General features: G+C 39.3%; 1 protein-coding gene across 4 annotated transcripts in view; it reads left to right on the top strand.

The window, feature by feature from the left end:
• Window positions 1–20,255, top strand: part of ADGRG6 (adhesion G protein-coupled receptor G6) — a 157,672-nt gene that overhangs the window by 77,346 nt on the left and 60,071 nt on the right. For 3 of the 4 annotated variants that reach the window (XM_019550157.1, XM_019550156.1, XM_019550159.1), the window contains exons 5-9: window positions 593–661; window positions 7,651–7,734; window positions 13,716–13,801; window positions 19,461–19,513; window positions 19,597–19,656. In XM_019550157.1, the coding sequence (XP_019405702.1) occupies window positions 593–661; window positions 7,651–7,734; window positions 13,716–13,801; window positions 19,461–19,513; window positions 19,597–19,656 (352 nt within the window). The remainder of the gene's footprint in view (window positions 1–592; window positions 662–7,650; window positions 7,735–13,715; window positions 13,802–19,460; window positions 19,514–19,596; window positions 19,657–20,255) is intronic. The other variant, XM_019550158.1, reaches the window with a different exon arrangement.

Below are 20,255 nucleotides of genomic sequence, written 5' to 3'. Positions count from 1 at the left end.
ATGACCCCCAAGTCTCTTTCTTCCATAGTGCTAGCCAATGTAGCACTGCTGAGCCTATAAGGATGCTGCAGGTTTTTTCTCCCAAGGTGGAGAACCTTGCATTTTTCAGTGTTAAACACCATTGGGTTCTCGTCCGCCCATTTGCTGAGCCTGTTCAGGTCAGCCTGGCTTGTTCTCCTGGTGTAGACTGTATGACTCCAGATGAGATCGGATCTCCAATATGTTACAATTTGCTAACCCTTCATGGGGACTAAAGCCAGACTATCCCCTAAAGTTTTTGGCACACACAATACATTTTGGTTTTCAGGGGTGTTGTGTAGCTAAAGCCAATGGAAATCTTGAAAGACATGGGAGGAGATTTAGACATTAGATATGACTGTAATTTGCAAGCCAAAGGTGCTTTCCTGGATTCCTTAGCATCGAGGCTGAATGGCAGTGCATTAGGCCTATGAATAAAATGGCATATTGGGTTTCTCACAGGAATAGATCAGAACAGAGATGTCACTGCATGCCTTAATGTATTTTAAGACATGATGGTCTTAGGTATCTCGTGTAAAGCCTTTGTAATGATTTATCTTTTCTTATTCTGAAGGCTCGTACTTAGTTCCCACACCTATAACTGAACCAACCAGTTGTGCAAACCTGGGAAACCTTTGCCAAGGTAAGACATGACATATATCCCTACAGCTTCAGCTTTAACTGATCTCTCTTGTTCTCTCATTTTCATTTCATTGTACTTTTACTATTTTTTTCAGGCAGAAGCCTAGAAAAAAAATGAGCAAAGAAAAGAATTTTTTAGCCTCATGGGATTTGTGGGTGTACTGTACACCCAGTGTGTGGAAAGAATATGATCACACTCTTGATAATACATTTCCAAAAAGTCTTCATTATGTCAAAACCTAACAATCATGTGCTCTTGGATGGATGGACTGGTTTAATTTCTTTTCTTTTTCCCTCCTGCACATTTTAAGGGTAAAATAATAAACAGAACAGAACAGGAGTAGGCTTTAAATAAAAAACAAGCAGATGCAATTCCACAATTTGTGTGTTTCCAGCAGACTGATGTGAAAGATGCCATCAAAATGCAAAGTCTATTAATAATAATTAATAAAATAGAACAGTGCAATAATTGATGGTGAGACATTTGGTCTCCATTTTCATGTGCACTGTAGTGACTGATCACAGTCGCTAGTAATCCACAAGACTTACCATTCATAATAGGAACCATGGTATTACATCTCTTGAAATGCTAAATGAACTGAATGCAAAGTTTTCAGTTGAAATGGGTGACCTCTGCAGATTTATGCTCATGTATGTCATATGAGTAACACCTGTAAAGTTATATGCTGAGATTCACACAAGGTCAGTCGTGCAACTTTGGTCAAAGGTTTGAATTCTACACACATCCTTTATGTTAGTAGGGTCAGTGCATTTGTAAACCCAGACCCTTCTACTAGGCTAATGCTTGTTTGCAAAACTTTCATACAAGTGGGAACTGCAGTAATTCTATTTAATCATTTCAAGTGATAAAACTAAAAAGATAAGGGATATGGGGCAGAAACATGAAGGAAAGAAAACTAAATTAGATAAGCCAAATGAAGATCCCAGGAGCTCTTTCTAAAACAGGTTTGAGAATAAAAGATTTAGCTTAACAACAAAAGGGAAAATTTATTGCTGGTGGAAAACCAGTTCAAAGGCTACAATGGAATTTCAGCACTTGTCTCAGAATTTCTAGTTCATTTGAGTCAAGTTTCTGGAGCATATTATACTTAATGTATTTCAGACTAAGTGTAAACTGAAGTCTAGATCCTAAGGTCTCTGTTTATGGCAAAATGCCAATTATGTCCAGAATTTTATTTAAAATAGCATCTTCAATGCTTATTATAGCCAAGGTACTTTGAAATTATGAGTTAGATACTAGAGCAACAGCTTAAGTAACCATTGTGAACTCAAAAGAATCTCTCACACAACTGTAATAAAAGGATTATGAAAATCAGAATACAAGGGTGCTACTCTACTCTTTCAGAAACATGCCAAGAGATTTGTTCACAGTCAGCATGGCAATTTATTCTCAGTCCCAGAATGTTGATTCTTGATGTGTAGTCTTACTCTGAAAAGTGACTCTTAAAATAACCTTGTGGCTTTCTGTGTTTATCGCCCAGTGTTGCCAGAACTCTGTTCAGTTTACTGTGAATCAGAATTGTGTATGCATCTGCCTGCCAGCACTGAAAATTTACATGGGCTCTGAGGATGGGTTTGGATTTCCATTTTTTCTTTTTGTCCATCATCACCAGTTAATAAAGGTTCTGAACAGTCAAATCACATTCACAAGGAGAGCTCTTTTCTTCACAATGTAACTGCTTTGGATCTTGTTAAAAGATATTTAGCCGTGAAGCTATAGCATCGTTTATTTCTTTTGTCCTGGCTTTACTCAGAGTAAAAAAACCTTAGGGCCTGATTGAAGCAGTACCTGTAAGAGACTTTAGAAACTGAGGCATGTAAAAACAAGGAACCTTTGCCCTACACCTGCAATCTGAATCAATAGGGTTAGTCATTTAAGACTGTCATACAGTTAGTGGAGAAAATAACATGCAGGCAATGTGCAAGGAGGTGGTTTAGAATTGACAATGCTAGGCACAGAGCTAGAATGCCCACTCCTTCTCAGAGCTTAATGGCGCCTATACATGAGCAGCAAGGCTGCTCCAACATACCGTAATTACTTTTACAATTAATCAAGTCTGCTGGAGCGTGGTATTTGCCATGCTCCAGCAGACTCCAGTGTCTCATTTATCAGCATCCCCACACTGAAAAAAATGGCAGCGGGGGCACTTTAACTGAAGCTCATTCAATGAATCAGACTGAGGGCTGTTCTTCAGACACATCTGTCATCTCAGCATTCAAAACAACCAGCTTGCCTTAGTATTCACATTGCAAGCACAGAACACAAGGTTCACATCAACTTTCATTCTTGAAAAGTAGTGATTCTGCCCATCTTTAACACAGGGTCTTCGGCGGTTAGCTTATTTACCTAGGGAGTGGGAGCTATGGGTTTTAGGTGCTTCTCAGGCTGAGGGGACAAACAGCCAGTTCTAAAGACTGTTTATGCATTTACCATAGACAGATCTAAGATTTTGAAAAGGGGAGTGCGTACGATGTGGTGCATCATCACAAGTAATGACTTACATTTTTCTCCAGTTAAAACTAGAAGCTTTACTAAGACGGTAGGAGCCAACAGCTATATTATTCCATTTAAGAGCAAAGCAAAAGCAAATATAAATGTATTAGAATATGCACTAATTTGATTGATTATATATTACATTTAAATAATACAATAAAGTAAGCAAGAAAAAAAAGGATCAGTATAGTCCAATGATAGTGTCATTATCCCTATAGTCATTATAATTAAATGTACCTTTCTTACTCAAATTTGTAAACAAAATCTAGCCTTGTTGGGCATCTACACATGCAGTTAATGTGAAGCAATAAACTCCAGAGTTTATTGCTCTAGAATTTATTGCTCTCAGGCACACTGTTTGAATGTGCGCCCAGGAGCAGTAAACTGGAGTTTATTGCCATTTGAACACATGCCCAGGAGCACAGCACTTTGAGCCAGCTTAGAGCAGCCCCAGTTGGCAGGGAGTCCAAAGGGTCATCCTGCCAGCCTGGGGCTGCTCCCCCAATCAATTTACTGCAGATGGTCTGGCTGGAGTACAAGGGAGCTTCAGTGTAGAACTAGCTGGCAGGCACCCCCTGCACTAAAGCACCCTCATGCCCCCGTGAGTCCCAGAAGTGTCTACATGTGCACTGCTGTGAAGTTTTTTACTCTGCAGAAAGATAGTAGTTGTATTTACAAGTACTATCCTGCTGCAGAGTAAATTAGTTTACTCCAGCCTAATAGAGATGCACGTATAGATGACAAGACATTTACTGAGCAGCTACTTAGTCAACTGTGCAGTAAGCATCTCATGTAGAGAGCGCTCCTTGAGAGTCTTGATAGTAACTTCAATACTTCCCTGTCAGTCATTTGTAAACCTGACTTAATATCCCTACATCAGAGTTAAACTTTTTCCACAGAGCTAAAAACAGTCTGCAGGACTGTGAAATAGAAAAGAAATATTATGAAGAATTGCTGAAAGACAGCAAAATTGCAAAAGATAGGATAGTTTGCATGGTGGAACATCAAGGCAATTAGAAAAGAGAGAGGGTCCTTAACCCCTGTGCAGTCTTTATAGAGATTAGCAGAAATCAGGTAGATTATAAAAAGCCATGAAGTCCATTGCCTCACTCAGTACTCCATGAATAGAAATGCCACTGCCTCTTCAGGCAGTTTTCAAGTTTGGGTAGAACAGGAATAAAAGTGCAGTGCAACTGCACTACTGCAGCTGCCTGGATCCACCCCTGGCATTTCCCATTAGACAAGCACCTGTTAAAAATTAAAGATTAAAAATAACTGGTAGCAGATAACAGAACCCAGGCATACCCCCTACCCCTCAGGAGTTCCTTCTTCACTGGGCTACAGAATCAGGCTCCCATTTCCGTTTTCTCCTTCCTTCCCCCTAACTCTTGAACTCTTTTCTGCCTACTTGTCTAGCTCAAAAAGAGGGTAAAGGATCACTTTCCTCTCACCCTTATTCAGACTGGAGATTAAGCCAGGAGATTAAGACACTCTGTTAGGAAATGAAAAATAGGGATTTGAAGCTATGGTGCAAAATATGGGTGGCACCACTACCACCACCACTGTTTGAAAGAATCAATGGGTTCTGTACATTGAATGTCATTCAGGCAAAAGGTGTGCCATGTGAGATTAGGAATTAGGAAACTTTAAGCATGCATCTCAGCATATACCTGGAAAACAGATATTTTGCATAAACTGGCCCCATTATTATGTAGTTACTTTTCAGTTTAAAATTGTTCTGTGTTGCTACCTCCCAGGCCCATGGACTATGTATTAAAATGAAAACAGTGGGATGAGCCTCATGGCTAAGATGTATTTTTTCTCAGAGGCTAGAGTCCTTCATATTAAACTAGTCTTATAACATTAATGCTATCACTTCAGTGAGCTAAGGCTATACTTTCACTTTAGTATTAATAGGGGATTCTGCAAATTTGGTAGGTCCCCCAGTGAAAAATCCCAGTCCCTTTGAAAAAGCATGAGGACCGTGGAAAAACAGTAAAACAGCAGTGAGTCCGCTGGGGGGGGAGGAAGGGGGAGGGAGGAGGAGGGCAGCTTGAAACAGAAAAGTGTGGGAAGCCCTGACTTTCTGGAGCATGGGGGGAAGGAGAGCGGAGGGTGATGAGGGAGATTAGACAAGGGGCCCTGGAAACTCTGCCCCTCCCCAGTGGTTGACAGATGGCCATCTCCAGGGGGGGACAGAGGGGCCTCCCATGCTTCTTAGTGCCCAAGAGGCCCTGGAAGTCCCACCCCTCTCCAGAGATTGACAGATGGCCATTCGTCAGTCTCCATCTCGAGTGCAGAAGGGCCCCTCCCTTGCATCTGATTGAGGCAAAGGGCCCAAGAAGTCCTGCTCCTCATCCAGTCAGAGGCATGGGGTGGCCACCATGCTCCACCACAAAATTGGCCCCCAACCCCATGCTGGGATCACAAAATACAAAGGTAGCATCTGTGAATTAGGTAGGTCCCTAAGTATTAGGTATCGTGTGCCTGAGGTATCTGGGTATAGGCTAATAAAATTTTGTTCTTTCTGTGCTGCCTTTTTGCTCAACTTTTCCTTCTCATAATCATGCTCCTAGAATGAAGCTATTAATAAGACCGGTTATTGCAAGCCATTCTAGTATGCTAGCAATGGATACTGAAGAATACTGTGTTGGTTGTTGTCCCCAAACTAAGGGCAGAAGAGAAAATGGATCAAACCAATTTATTCTAGATTACAGTTCACCTGTAAGACTTCATGGGACAGCATTATAGCCAACATTAAGATGACAATGAAAATTGTATATCATTATGGCAGTAATCATTATAATAGGTTACTCATTAACTCAAAACGAAACCGTGTTCCTTCTCACTGTATAACATACACTAAGCCCGATTTCCAGCAGTTTCTGACTCCTACAGCACTTGCCATCTTCATCTGGGCTTTTGAAGCCTTGGCACTTCTTTCCATGTCAAGGTTTATTAAACTTCTACTTTTAGGATCATACACATTTCACTGAGTGCTGCTTACCTCCAGGAAGAAAACCCTGAAATAGTACAGAAATAACCTCACAGAATGCAATCTTTTAACTTATAGAAACCATCACCGTGGGCTGCAAGTGATTTAAGTTTGACAGGGAATAATTGACACCAGCATGGTCCATTAAACACTATCAGCATCTCCTGTTCCCACCCATGTAAGACTGATCATCTGTTTTTAATTATTATGGAGTACTATACTTTGAATAGTTTGGCCCTTTTCAGATCTCAAACAGGCTTTTTTTTAAGGAACTTATTTCAAAAGAATGTTAGAACAAAATTTTGAACACACATAACTGATTCCTTTTATATGAATTAAGATGTTAGATTCCTATAGGAACACTTACCATGAATAAAGGACTAGATACTCTAGAATGTTTTTTTCCCATTTTTCCAGCAGTACTATTTTTGCTGACTTGGCCAAATAAACTATCTATTGGTCATACAAATGGTTGAAAATATATCATCTTTACATTCAAATTTTAAGTTGTTTCTTGTATTTTGTTTAAACAAAATAAAAACAATTAAAAAATTAAAAGATTTACTCTCCCACTACCAAAAAGTTAGAGAAGTTTATAGTAAAACAGTATCATAATGCAACTAAAAACAAAAAAAAATCTTTGAAATACAATTTTTAACCTTTAAAATATGATTGTTGGCCAAATATTTTTTCAAACGAGAGCATGCATGACACATTGATGTACAGCAGCATTGCTATTGCGCTGATCTTTAGTACTTTTTTGGGGTCTTCTTTTTTCTTTCCTTTTTTCCCTGATCTTTCATGTATATAATCCTATTCATTCCAGGAATAATTTTCAGCTATATATCTTGCCTCCACTTCACAGAAAACACATTTGAGCTCGTGCTTGTGGTAAATTTTTTAAGCACTGTGCGGGGTGGGGTGGGAGTGGACGCATTTTAATGTTAGTTAAGATCCTATGTGAAGCTTTGAAAATATGTTCCTTACAAGTATTCAGAGTCTGATGTTAATTCTGTTCATTATACAGCCCTCAGTGTACTTAATTGAATCCTTACATGGGTGTGTTCTTTTCACATTTGTTCTTCATCCTTAGTCCCTGAGTAGAGACAATTATTTTTTCACAAACTCATGTTCTTAGTTTATGTGTCTTAGAAGTTGTATGATTTATTTTCTGGCCTTTGCACAGCTGCTGGATCTAAGGATTGTGAAGTTTGTGATCTTGCAACCCTTGCACTGGTAAAATTCCCACTGAAGTTAATGAAAGTAAAAGATTTCAGGATCAGAACTCATGTCAGTTCATTTATGTCCATCACTTTATATGGAAATTAGTGTGTGTGTATACAGCATGTACAACAGTTTAAGTACATGGATTCATTCACTGTGTGTATATATATGTTATCATGCATTATTCCCAGTTTGCCTTACCTCATTAACATTCATGTTTCATCCAAGTTCACCTCTTTCTCATCTTTATTACCAGCTACTGTAAATGCTACTACTCCTACACCACCCACTGTCACCACTAACATGCCCGATACTAATAGAACCGATAAGCCAAACAATGGTAAGAAATCCTGAATTATGTTTTTCCTTGTACTATATCTAGAGAAAGTTTCTTGTGTTTTAAGGTTTGTTTGTATGTTTCCTTTTTCCAGTAATATCATAAAAGTTAAGGTTGACATACTGGCCTTGATTCTGACTATACCTATGCGAGCATAAATCAGGAATAACACCATTGAAGCCATCTATATAAAAGTGATATAAACTAGAGTATTGCTTTAGCACAGGGGTTGGTAGCCTTTTGCTGCTGTGGCATGTAAGTCTCTGCTCCCCAGCGCAGCCAACCCACTTGCACTTACCACCCCCCACCAATCCCTACCTCAGCAGCAATGGAAAGGGCAAATTCTGTAGTAAGGGTAAGTACAGGTACAAGAGAGCATCAAGGAGAGCTGTGGAAGGGGTGCTCTGTGGAAAGGTCCGATGCCCTGGTTTACTGGGACCTTTACTGGCCAAATCCCTTCACAGGCCAGGTCCAACCCCCAAGCTGTATGTTACTTACCACGGTTTTAGCAAGTTTGCATATTTCTTGCAATATTGCTACATTTCAGTTCATGCATTGATTATATTGTTAATTTACTAATCTTTAAAGAACAAAGAGCCCAGAAAAATATTTTAAAAGACGGGGACAAGAATAGTCGCATGATTTGAACATATTAACACCACTATTGTTCAGGTGCCATGTAACTACCACTTTTTCAAATAAGCTGGTAGAACTTTGGATGACCTATTCCCCACTAGTAACTTTCAGGTGGAAATGACAACAACTTCCACTTCCAATAGGAATTTTTCCATTTACTTAAAGGTGGGATGAATCTGGTTGTATTAAGGGAAATACTAACAGCACCACTATGATGAACTTCTAATTCAGAAAGATCAGCGACAGGAGGGGGTGGGAATGAATGATAACTAATGAAGCTATTAGCACCATACTGGAAAGTAGAGATTTCTTTTAACATTTTGCTGAGAAACTATAATACAGTGGCATTGCTGATTTTCTGTAAAATCTTACAAATAACTCAAAATTCCATTTCTGTGAGGATTTCACTTTCAGCAGGCTCTGGAGGATTAAATCAATGTTTATGTGCTTTTAACAAATGCATCCATTTATACTGCTATATTCCTTTTGTTTAGTACTTGACCATAATTTAAAAGCAAGAAGCCAAATCCCAAAAGTATTGAGTCAGTTATGTCAATGGGTGCTTAGTTACTATTTATGAAGCTAATCTCTAGATGTTCATAACAAACAGTTACCCTAATTGTAAGAATAAGACAGAGATTTTTCAGAGACTTCTAAGGAAACTGGATGCTCAGCTACCATTAATATGAATTAGGAACTAGATGTTCCAATTTTTTTGGTGGCTTTGAAACTCTCAATGAAGAGCAGGAAGACTAAGAGACAGTGAGCCAAATTTAGACTTATTATAAGCAAATACACTAAGCTTGATGCCTGACTTAAGAAGAGTCAGGAGGATTACGCAAATAATGTTTTCTTTTTCTATCCATTAACTCTGTGGCTGACTACACATAGACCTGCAGGAATTCAGAGTTCCTGCTGCAGCTATCTTCAGAATGAAGAGAAATTCAGCAGACAGCTCCCATCCACTACTACAAGGGCAGCAAGATTCTAAAATAAAAGGGGTCAAAAACATAGGAATCATCTCAACACCAATTATTTGGCCAGTGAGACAAAGACCTCTCCATCCCAGTAAAAGTCCATCAGCGGAGGAACAAAACCCAGAGAGAAAAAATATGTACAACATGTTCCCTCTCTATACTTTTGAGGCCACATCGCCTGCTTCTGGGGATCCTGAAGTTGGTAGCTTGGTTCCTTTTAAAGACAATATAGGCATAGAACATAGTATTACCATGAATCAGTCAATCAGTAAGAGTATTTCAAATAATCCTAGCAGTTTCCTAAGTGAGACTCATGATATAGAACAAATTCTGACAGCTTCTGTAAGTACAGATTATTCCAAGAATGCAGTAGTTCCTCCGTTGCAGACTGGAAGTTTTGGTGCAGAACTGACATGGACTTTGCCTAATACTCTGGAGTATCCATATCCTAATTCGGAGTCAGCATTCCAGTCTCCAGTTAGCAAAAGTGCCCTTAATGGACATACAAAAGAATCCCTGTGGATCTTTTCCTCTTCCACACATGAAAGCACATATGGAGTTTTGGAATCCTCAGTTTGGTGGAATAAAGCTACTTCATATCATCATGTCACTCCTGACATTCCAAAAGAAAACTATCATTCTCAGTCTAATTTATTTGTTTCTTCTACTCAGGAGTTGATGTATCAGAAAAGTAGGCTGGACTTACTAAAATTTGCTCTTTCAAATACTCACCTACTACCCACTAAGAGAATTATAGAAGATCCATTTAGGAATAGCCCATATATTCCAGCATTAAATGATGAATTGCAGCCTACAAGAGCTAAATATTCTAAGGAACAACATTCAGTGGACCATACAAACTTAACCCCCAAACAGTCACAGCCATCAACCCCATCTCATTTCTTCCAAAATATGCAAGAAGTACATACTGAAGTCATGCCTGATATCCAGTCACACATTCTTCTAACACGTGAACACAGCACACAATTAGTGAAGTGGCCATTACGCTTACTAGGAACAAGCAAGACAAGTTCAGAATTTCAACATGCTGTTACTACTTTATCTATTTATCAAGAATCCTTTAATAATGAATATTTGAAAAGTGACTTGTTTCCAGTTAGACCTTTGACTAAGTTGCCAAAAGAGCAAAATGACAAGTCATCTCCAGAGCAAGAATTTGAACTCAACACAGGTATTTACAATATCAATGATATGCCTCATTCTTTAAAACCCTTGACAAATTTGCAAAGGAAACCAAATGAGAACCCCGGAATTGAAATATTGGAGGATAATTTAAATGCAATTCATAATGATAACCTACAAGATGATTCTGTTATTTCCACACAAGAGTCAGAAAACAGGAGAAACTCCTTGAAACAAGGTCACATAGTTGTTCCAACACAGTATGTAGATATTGCTCCTTCTTTATTAGGAAATTACTGGACCATGTATTACCTTTTCAAACAAGAGACTCCTGGGTTTTCTGGGGAACCTTCAGAAAGGGGGTCATTCTTATTTAATAAACCACTTTTTTCCCCAACGGAGAGACTGCCATTTGTCAGTTCCCCAACTGAACTTGATAGTATTCCTATGCAAACTACCACCAATAATGTATCAGGTTATGTAATAAAAGAAGTGAACTTTGCTAGCTCTGTGCCATCTTTGACTACGGAAAGCTCAAGTTCAGTGGTTGTGATTCCTTCACTAAAGATTTCAAAAAGGGCTGAAAGGACAGCATCACAGTTAAAATCAATAATGGTGGTTTCTCCTAACATAAATGTGTTTGCAAATGATATGTTTTCATTTGATTTTCCTTTCCCTTCACTGGAAAAATCTTCAAGCAAACCTTTCATACACTTACAGACCACTACCACTGATATCGCACAAGCAATTTTCACAAACAATTTAACTAGTTTAACTATGAAAACTTGGGATGAAAGTGTACATGACAATCAAGTTAATATGGCCTTCCAGCAACACAGACAGACATTTGCTTCAATCCTTCTCACACACTCAACAGTCCAACCTTCATGTACAAGGAACAACCATACTTCCTGCATGGTCAACAAATCAGCTCTGAGTTCAGTTAGAGATAAAGCCAAAGTGCCATCAGTATTACAAACCATCATGGCAAGCACTTCAGGGAAAATAGTTATAGAACATGAAAAAGACAATGCTCAGACAGATTTGGAACTTGATTTTTCAGAAACTTACAGTTCACGAAGTTCTAACTCCTTCATAATGCCATTGTCTTTAGAAACAACACATCCTCTTCATTTAGAACAAAAAATCAGGTCTAGAATATCTCCTAACAGTTACTCCACAGCATGTGCCTTTTCTACACCCCCACTGTCACAAGACCTTCCAAATTACTTTGACCAAATGTCTCCAAGCTTGAGTTATCTACAGAATGCAGGAAGTAAAAGTCACTTGCCTATTGTAGGACAAAAATCTATTGAAGATGGAGACAGCATTCTGACATCTTCTCAAACAGCACAAATGGGAATGATCTATGATGATGTGCACTCCAGAAGTGCTACTTTACTGACATCAGATACTGAATTGGGGATCTCAAGAGGAGAATCGAAGTGGGAGGTATACAGTTCTTTTAACAAGCACACTGAACAGTTTATTCAAAAAAGAATGTCTTCTTTGACCACTAGTAATGTTTATGTCTCTGATTTGCAACTACAAACAGTACCTCAGACTTCTGAAGACTATGCTGGTTATGGAAAATTAGCCGATCTTTCTTCTGTTTTGGAACCAACAAGAATTTCAGACTTAACTAGTACAATATTTCTGTCATCTCCACACCTTGGGACTATCATTCATGATAGTGAGAACATCTTAAACTACACTCTAATAATAACTGGAGCAGCAGCCATCCATCATTCTGTTTTGCAGTCCCAAATTTCAGCTTCTCCAGTAAAGTACCATCAGTCATCCATTTCAGCACATGCAAATTCCTTAGCCAATTTATCTGCTTCAGCAAGCCAAAACTCTACCCCTTATACACCACTGAACCTACTTACCAGCTCTCCCAGATTAATTTTATCTTGTTTATGTAACTCCTTCGCTGACTTGAACTGCCCATGTGGACCTGAAGCCAACTACAGTATGTCAAGGCATTAAGCTAGATGTAGAAAAAAATCATCTCATCTGCTAGATATGCAGTTTGTAGATAGAGAATTTTATATAGAAATACCTGGGTTTAGTGCTTATACATAGCTTCATGTAGTATAAGACTATAGAATAGTCATTTAACAGTAGTAGGGAATTTGTAACATCCCTCAAATACAACTTTAAACATAGCATATTCCATTAATAATATAGGGTCTCCAATTGCTGTCTTCCTAGTTACTAACCAGCAAAGCTCTCAGGAGACTACAGGGATAACTGATGATCATCTATTTACTATCCCCTCCCCCCCACACACACACTTTCAGCCCTGATATCCAATATTTTTATTTTTAATGTAGTTTAGATTTTCTTTTTCATTTATAGTACTTACATTTTTATGATGTGGGTGGATTTAAATTTTGAAAAACCAAAGATCAAGCTCAAATTTAACTGGGAAAACTTCAGAAAATCTGAATAGCATAGGAAAAAATCCAGTCCCGATAATTCACTTAAACTTATATATTTGGAATTTTCACTCCTCGCCCCCAAATTTTCTCAGTGGTGTCTGGTGGTTTTACATCAGTTATCTTTTTGTGAGAAGAATTTTCTGTAATCAATATTTTGAAGATAGTAACAAATACCTTTCCTTTAACCAGGGGAAAGTGAAGCACTTTTCATTTTTGCCTGTTGTTGTTCTCTAGTTTCCTGAGAGTGATGACAAATGTAGAGTAACACTTTGCTAGTCTGACTGCATCTTGCTTTGGGTCACCATCTGGTGGTTGGTGTGAAACTATTTAGCACTAGTTTATAAAATGTATGTATAAACGTTTATTTTTTGTATGTATATCCTACATTGAGATGATTTCATTCACATATGACACTCATATATGCATATATAAGCATGCTATCCTATGTATAGACTATATGAGTGTATATTAATGTATGTAATATATGAAGTATATATAATGCAGCACTATATACACATGTGTTTGTATATGCTGATATAAAACATATGGTATATGAAGCTTTATGTATACTCTAATGTGTATATACATGATACACACACACAATGAGACTACAAACTCTAATATTAACAAGAGTTTTATGTGCCCCAGAATGTGGGTTCCAATATCTTTCAAGACACTAAAAAATAGAGAAATAGAGAAAAATTGATAATAAAGAAGAATTGACAATAAGTTACAAACTATATTCAGTATTTCTAACTTTTGTAATACCATGTTTAATGGACAGGTGGGCTGTTCTACAGGATTTCTATTACTGTCTACAGTTCCAACATTGACTCAAAGTCAGAAGTACAGAATGTGGTGGCAAAATGGGTAAGCTGAGTTTCTATTAATGCAGTAGTACCTGAATTAATTTGTCCAACAGATTTCATCAGTCTGAAAGAACTGGAAGAAAGAGGGGACATCAAACAATCCAGCTAGGCTAGTGTGAGCTCTATAGAATAGCATTTTTCTTTATGCTACTTCTTTGCACAGTGCCTATTACAGGAGGGGAAAGATGCAAGGGCCTTTCCCCTCCTGTCCATCTAGCAGGCTGTGAGCTGCTTGCAGCCCACAAGGAGTTAACTTGCAGCTCCCAGGCTCCCTCTTGGATGCTCCTGTCATTGCTCTTGCAGTTGCTTCCTGGAGCCTCTGGACGCCCACTCCCTCTTCTGGTTTGTGCTTCCTGTCCCCACCCATGTATGTGGGGTGGCATGTCCCAAAGTCCCCAGGTTTCTGGGATCAAGGTGGCCTATGATTTGGTGGAACCCTGAGGCAGCTCATGCAAAAGGGCAGACCACAGAGGCAGGGGAGCCTATGTGTTGGGGAGGGGGGCACACAGCAAGAGAGCCTGCATGGTGTGTGGCCCAGGGGTGCATGGCCTGCAGGGATGCAGCTCCAAGGCATTGAGAATTCGGGCAACCCTCTCTTAAATGTGGGATTTTGAAAGCACCCAAGCACCTAGAGCACCCATTAAATTAAATGGGTGATTGGGCTTTCAAGTCACGAATGAAATTTTGCCTAAGTTATATACGCACTTTTGGATATGTTCCGCTTGAACAGAAATAAAAATAACAGCAAGGAGTGCTCATTTAAAATAAACACTTTAAAATCAAGGTTTTTTTACCGTACTCCATCATTATGTACTTCACCAGTCTTTAGCTCTAAGGTTAGCAACTGGGATTCCCTGCAGTTGTACCAGTCTTTGAGGCAATGTGATTAATTTGTTTGTTTGTTTGTTTTTAAATTAATTCATGGGCCCTCTGGATAAGGGACTCGTGAACTTCCTCACTACATACCAGGTTTTAATACAGAAGCTTCCTCTCTCTTTCATTTACAAGGGCAAAGAGTACTCACCTCATTTGCAGTTCCTCATGGCAGGCGCTTGCATGGAAAAATAATATTCTAAAAGTATTGCACTGAACTTTTTCCTGGTAATAGCATTAGATTTAGAATTTAGAGAAAGCAGTACCACCAGCAATCTATAGACCAGAATTAGATATATACGTGGAACCAGGCACGCTTTCTACATTTGTCATAAAACCTAGAAGGTACATTTGTTAATTGCAGCAGGCATTTCCTATGCAAGGCTGGGTTTATGTTAAGAAAAGGAATCTGGAAATATGAAATCTTCCAAATGTAGCTGGCCATGCAGAACTGGATGATCTGTAAACAGAAATCTTTAAAGTTATGAGGGGAAAGTCAGGAAATAATAGTCATCAGGCATGAAAAAATATCCTCATCAAGCTACTGTTGGCATAATAAGGTCTTCAGTTGCAATATTTCTTAGACCAAAGGAAACCTGATGTTGTTTCATCTAATGTTGATGTTTGATCTTAGCATTTCATATGTAATTAACAGCTTTAAAGCTAAAGTGTACATCAAGTGTGAGACTGCTTTGAAATATAAAATCAAATAATAAATATTTATATTTATAAAAGAAGGAAAATGGGGCATTTTTTGTTTTTGGGGCATTTTGGACTATGAGCCAGGACATACCTCCTTCCTCCCTTTTCTCATATTAGAAAATATTAGAAAGTTATTATAGGGTTTAGATCTGTGTACAAATAAAATTATTCTTTCTATCTTTCTTTCTTTTATTTAGGGATTGATGGCAGAGGTGGATGGCCATGATGAGTTTTTCTTTTTACTTTTGCAAAAGTCTAAAAATAATTAAATGAATCCTAAAATTAAACAAAGTGTTTCTGCCTGTCTGCGGAAGGCTTTGATAATACAATATCTGAGGTGATACTTGAGCCATGTTTAAAGATAATTTATTGACCTAAACCATGTTTTTAAGTTAAAACTCTGTAAATTAATAGCCTTGCCCAATGTGTAAAATTTTAACTTAATTCAAGGGATAAAAGAAAAAAATAACTTAGACTCATTATCTTTTTTGGTGGTTTGAGGTGGGTGTTTTTATCTATGTAGAAAGCCAGTTAGTATTGTAGCTTTTCTCTGTCCTTTTATATAATAAATGTTTGCTTTAGTATGCTATGAAGGGTGTTTGAGAGATGTAAACTAAGTTGCGTGTTTGAGAGATGTAAACTAAGTTGCAACTTTTTGGAGCATGATGATCTTCTGACAAAAGATGTATAGGTAAGGTGTTTAGGTAATAGAGGGCTTTGAATCTGTGATAGATTGTATGATTAAAATAAAGTCTAGGGGTTTGATGGATGGATCTGGTGGGTCAAATGTGCACTGTATTCTTAGACTCATAGGATCATAGAATAGTAGGGATGGAAAGGACCTCTGGAGGTTATGTAGCCTGACCCCCTGCCTGAAGTCAGATCATCCATATCCAGTATGGGTGTGTGAAGCTTCGGTCGCCAATTTGATTTGGAAAAGATTTGGCCTGATTCAGAGGCCAAATCACCAAATCCAAATCAAATTGGGAGACCAAAAATACCTCTGAATCAGTACAGAAAGATTTGGGAAAAGATTCAGAGATGCAGATATTCAGAAGGCAGTCTTTCAGGGGAACAGAAACTGAGAAGAGGGAGGAGGAGCAGGGGGGAAAGACAGATATCTCTAGCTGGCCAGTGACTGTGATCTTTCCCTGAATCCCCTTCCATTCACAGTGCTCTGGGGGGAGGAAAATAGAAACAGCATATAAGCCTCTATCTGCAGGCTTTCTGTCCCTTTTGTGAACTGTTTCTGCCTGAGCAAAAGAAGGGTGGGCAGCTGGCCCAGAAACAGGTGAGTGGGCAGAGATCTAACTGGCACCAGGAAGGCCCCTGGTTACAGGCTACCACCCCTGCTTTTTTCATCTAAGTCTGCCTTAACACACACAAGTGACACAAGTTTTGCTTTCAGCAGTTTGAGGTGCAGCTTTCCAGAAATCCTTGCACCTATCTCCTTGAAACTTGGCAGGCTTCTCTCTGAATCAGCACTGAATCTTCCAAAGCCAATTCAGCCGAATCAATTCAGGACAGTGATCTGAATCTCTGAATTGAATCACTGTCCTCCAAATCAGCTGAATCCGAATCCAAATCAAATACTTCCCTATTTGCACAGGCCTATTATCTAGCTCATTTGATACAATTCATTGTCTAACCTATTACTAAAACTACACAGGCAATCCTGTCACATAACCACAGAACACAACACTTTAACCTTCTCTAACAAAAATTTTAAAATACTTTTAAGAGATTTAGGGAAGAGCCCCCTCTCCCCCTCCCTGCCCCGCCACTACAGAAGAAAGAAAAAACCTCACAGTATTTACCAATTTAATCTGACCCTGAGTGGAGGGGCAAGACTTTCTCTGAGTTTCAATAATATAATCATAAAAAATAAGGGTTGGAAGGGAGCTCAGGAGGTCATTTAGTCCAACCCTCTGCTCAAGGTAGGACCAGCCCCAACTAGATCATCTCAGCCAAAGCTTTGTGTAGCCGAGTCTTGAAATCTTCCAAGGATGAAGCTTCCACCACCTCTCTGGGTAACCTGTACCCTCCTCATGAGACCTAAACTTCCCTTGCCACAACCTGAAATGATTGCTCCTTGTTTTGTCATCTGCCACCAGTGAAAACGATCTAGCTCCATCCTCTTTCAAATCCCGTTTCAAGTTGTTGAAGGCTGCTATTAAATCTCCTCTGTCTCCTCCCTAATGTCTATGAAATCTATGTAATCCTCTTCTCTAGACTAAATAAACCCACTTTCCTCAGTTTTTCCTCATAAACCATGTCCCTCAGGTAAGTCATGTCCCCGGGAGGGCTGCAGGTTGGGGGGCTGTGCCAGGCTCTTCCTGGGGGGCGTGTTCCCCCAGATCTGTGTGTGGGACAACAGGCTGCTGCTGCAGGCTGGGGCCAACAGCAGCACTGGGCTGTTCCTGGCACTCAGCGTGGCCCTCCTGGGGGTTGTACAGCAGCAAGAGGCACATGCCCCCACACCCACTGACAGTTCCTTCCGCAACTGGTGCCAGCTGCTCCTGGAGCTGCTGCAGCAGGGGCAGGGGTGAGTGGGGCCCCAGCCCCATGACCCATTCCCCTCCCCCACAGACTTACCTGATTGGATGGGGGGCACCTATGCCAATTGCATAAGAGTGAACTTACCTTGCATATAATGAATTATGGGTCTAAAAATGCTCATTGCATAAGAGTGAATTCACATATACAGAACCTGCATAAATCGAGGGAAACCTGTACTCTGTTTACTTCTTACTGCCCTACTGCTTGTGAATAACCTAGGGCTGCACTCTCTCACCCTGCATTATGGGAGAACTGCACAGTGCAAAGCTAGTCTTCGAAGCAGTTTGGTTCATTCAGATGGTTCATACAGCATGGACATAAAGGGGATCAATGGTAGAGGTGTGTGATTAAATTGCTTGCAGTTCTGCCTAAAGTATGGGAGACCTTGCATCTTCAAACTGCATCAGATACAGCCTACTTTGCTTGCTAATCCCACAATGAGGTTGGAATGGAATCAGTTATGGTGTGTGGATTACCTGTTATACTGAAAAGTCTGATGAAATCTGTCACTGATGTGCTTTAGGAATCACTGAATATGGAGCTTTCATTCTGTAGAATGGGCCCAAGAACATGTTATTTTCCCAACCAGTATAAAGTGTCCTTTGATGGAATACAGGTGAACAAACTTAGAATGAATGTTCATGGCAGGCAACAAAGTCTACTTCCCCAGTAGTAGCACTCCTCTTAATTCTCAGTCTTTCCTTAAGACCACAGTCTGGGTGGGGAATAAAATGTTATCAGAATCTGCTTCACCCTCTTCCCCTCACCACACAAGGTTCCCCTTGCTAATTCTTCTCAGTCTTGAGAATCTGTCACTGTCACACATGATGGCAATGGCACTCCACTCGATCCAGTCCCCACAAGCAAGCAAGCAAAACCAAACCAAACCAAACCATGCATGTTGTCTGCAAATAGTAGGCTTCATGGATCTTTGACCTCTATTTGTGAACTGTTTAGGTGAGGAGAGAGACAAATAAGTAATTAATGTCTTCAAGCACTATAATCTTTGACTTGGTATCCTATCAAGTCAATGGTAAAATTCCAGTTGTCTTCAAAAGGGCAAGTCTGAACACCTACTGCAAGTTTTAAAATATTTCCAATACAAGATTAAAACAGAGGCTCTGCAGCAGCTTATAGGCTTTTGATGAAACCATAGCATTATAGTTTCCACAATATTCAGCATCCAAAAATCTTTTCCAACCACATCCTCTCTATAAATAGTAGCATGGGGGTTTAAGTGTCTCTTGTACTTGTCTATTCTTACAAAGTACATTTAGTGACATTCTCTCCACTGAAGTGCCCCACCCCAATAGGAAAAAAACCCAAACTTTATAAAGGAATAATTTCACAGGAATGGAAAGATGGTCTCTGTTTTTCTACATAAAGGTGATAAACAAGGGCAAGAGAGAACTTTGTGTGGTGGTAGGATGGACAGGGTTCTGAAGTGGGTTTGTGTTTCTATTCTTCTTTTCATGAATAATGTAGCACTACTCCATCCTTATGATTATTTTCTTTCTATTTTTCAGCTAAATCAAACCTTCCAGAAGTGGAATTATACTGTGTTTGTGGTCAATATCAGGTAAATGTCAGTGCTGACTAGGGTTAAATATCAATAGAATAGGACTCTGCTCTAATTGATTCTTATGTTTCTCTTCTTTAAAGTATTCAGTCAAGCACCGTGACAGAAGGGATGAAGGAGAAAAGAAGCATTGGTGGTCAAAGGTAACTTTCTCGGTGATTTTTTATTGATAAAGGTAAATCCGCTACTGAAATCAAATGAATTCATGATTACACACTATGGGCCACACCCTACCATTTCATAAATATTTGACTTGTGAGGCAGAGGTATCCTTGCATCAATATCATGATGGTTATTTCATTTAAATTACTTTGGTCTTAACTACCTACTGTACTGAAGGTAGCATAGGTCATCAAGTCTTACAAAACTTAGCTAATCATGTTTCCAACTTAATTTTTACCCGTCACAGAATGTTGCTGACCAAGTTCACATCCATGGTAAGCCAAGTAAATTCTTCTGTTGCAGCATAATCTACTTTCTGAAATGGCAGAATCTCAGAGTCTCAATCTTTTAGAACCCGTAGTACACCTCTGTCCCCCTCTACAGCCCTATCTTCCCACAGCCTGTCAACTCCACCCCACTCCCAAAGCTCACTTTGTCTTGTCCATAATCCACAATCCTGTAGCCAACCTCTCCCCACCCCCACAGTCCATTCTAACAATCATTTGGTATTCTAAATAAAACTATTAAGTAAAAAAATTAAACATCCAACCCAAAAAAGCCTTCAACTGCAATCCAAACT

The sequence above is a fragment of the Crocodylus porosus genome, unplaced genomic scaffold, assembly GCF_001723895.1.
Source record: "Crocodylus porosus isolate Cpor-Errol unplaced genomic scaffold, CroPor_comp1, whole genome shotgun sequence".
NCBI lineage: Eukaryota > Metazoa > Chordata > Crocodylia > Crocodylidae > Crocodylus > Crocodylus porosus.
The sequence above is the reverse complement of the archived record's forward strand: the minus strand, read 5'-3'. Positions and strand labels throughout refer to the sequence as shown.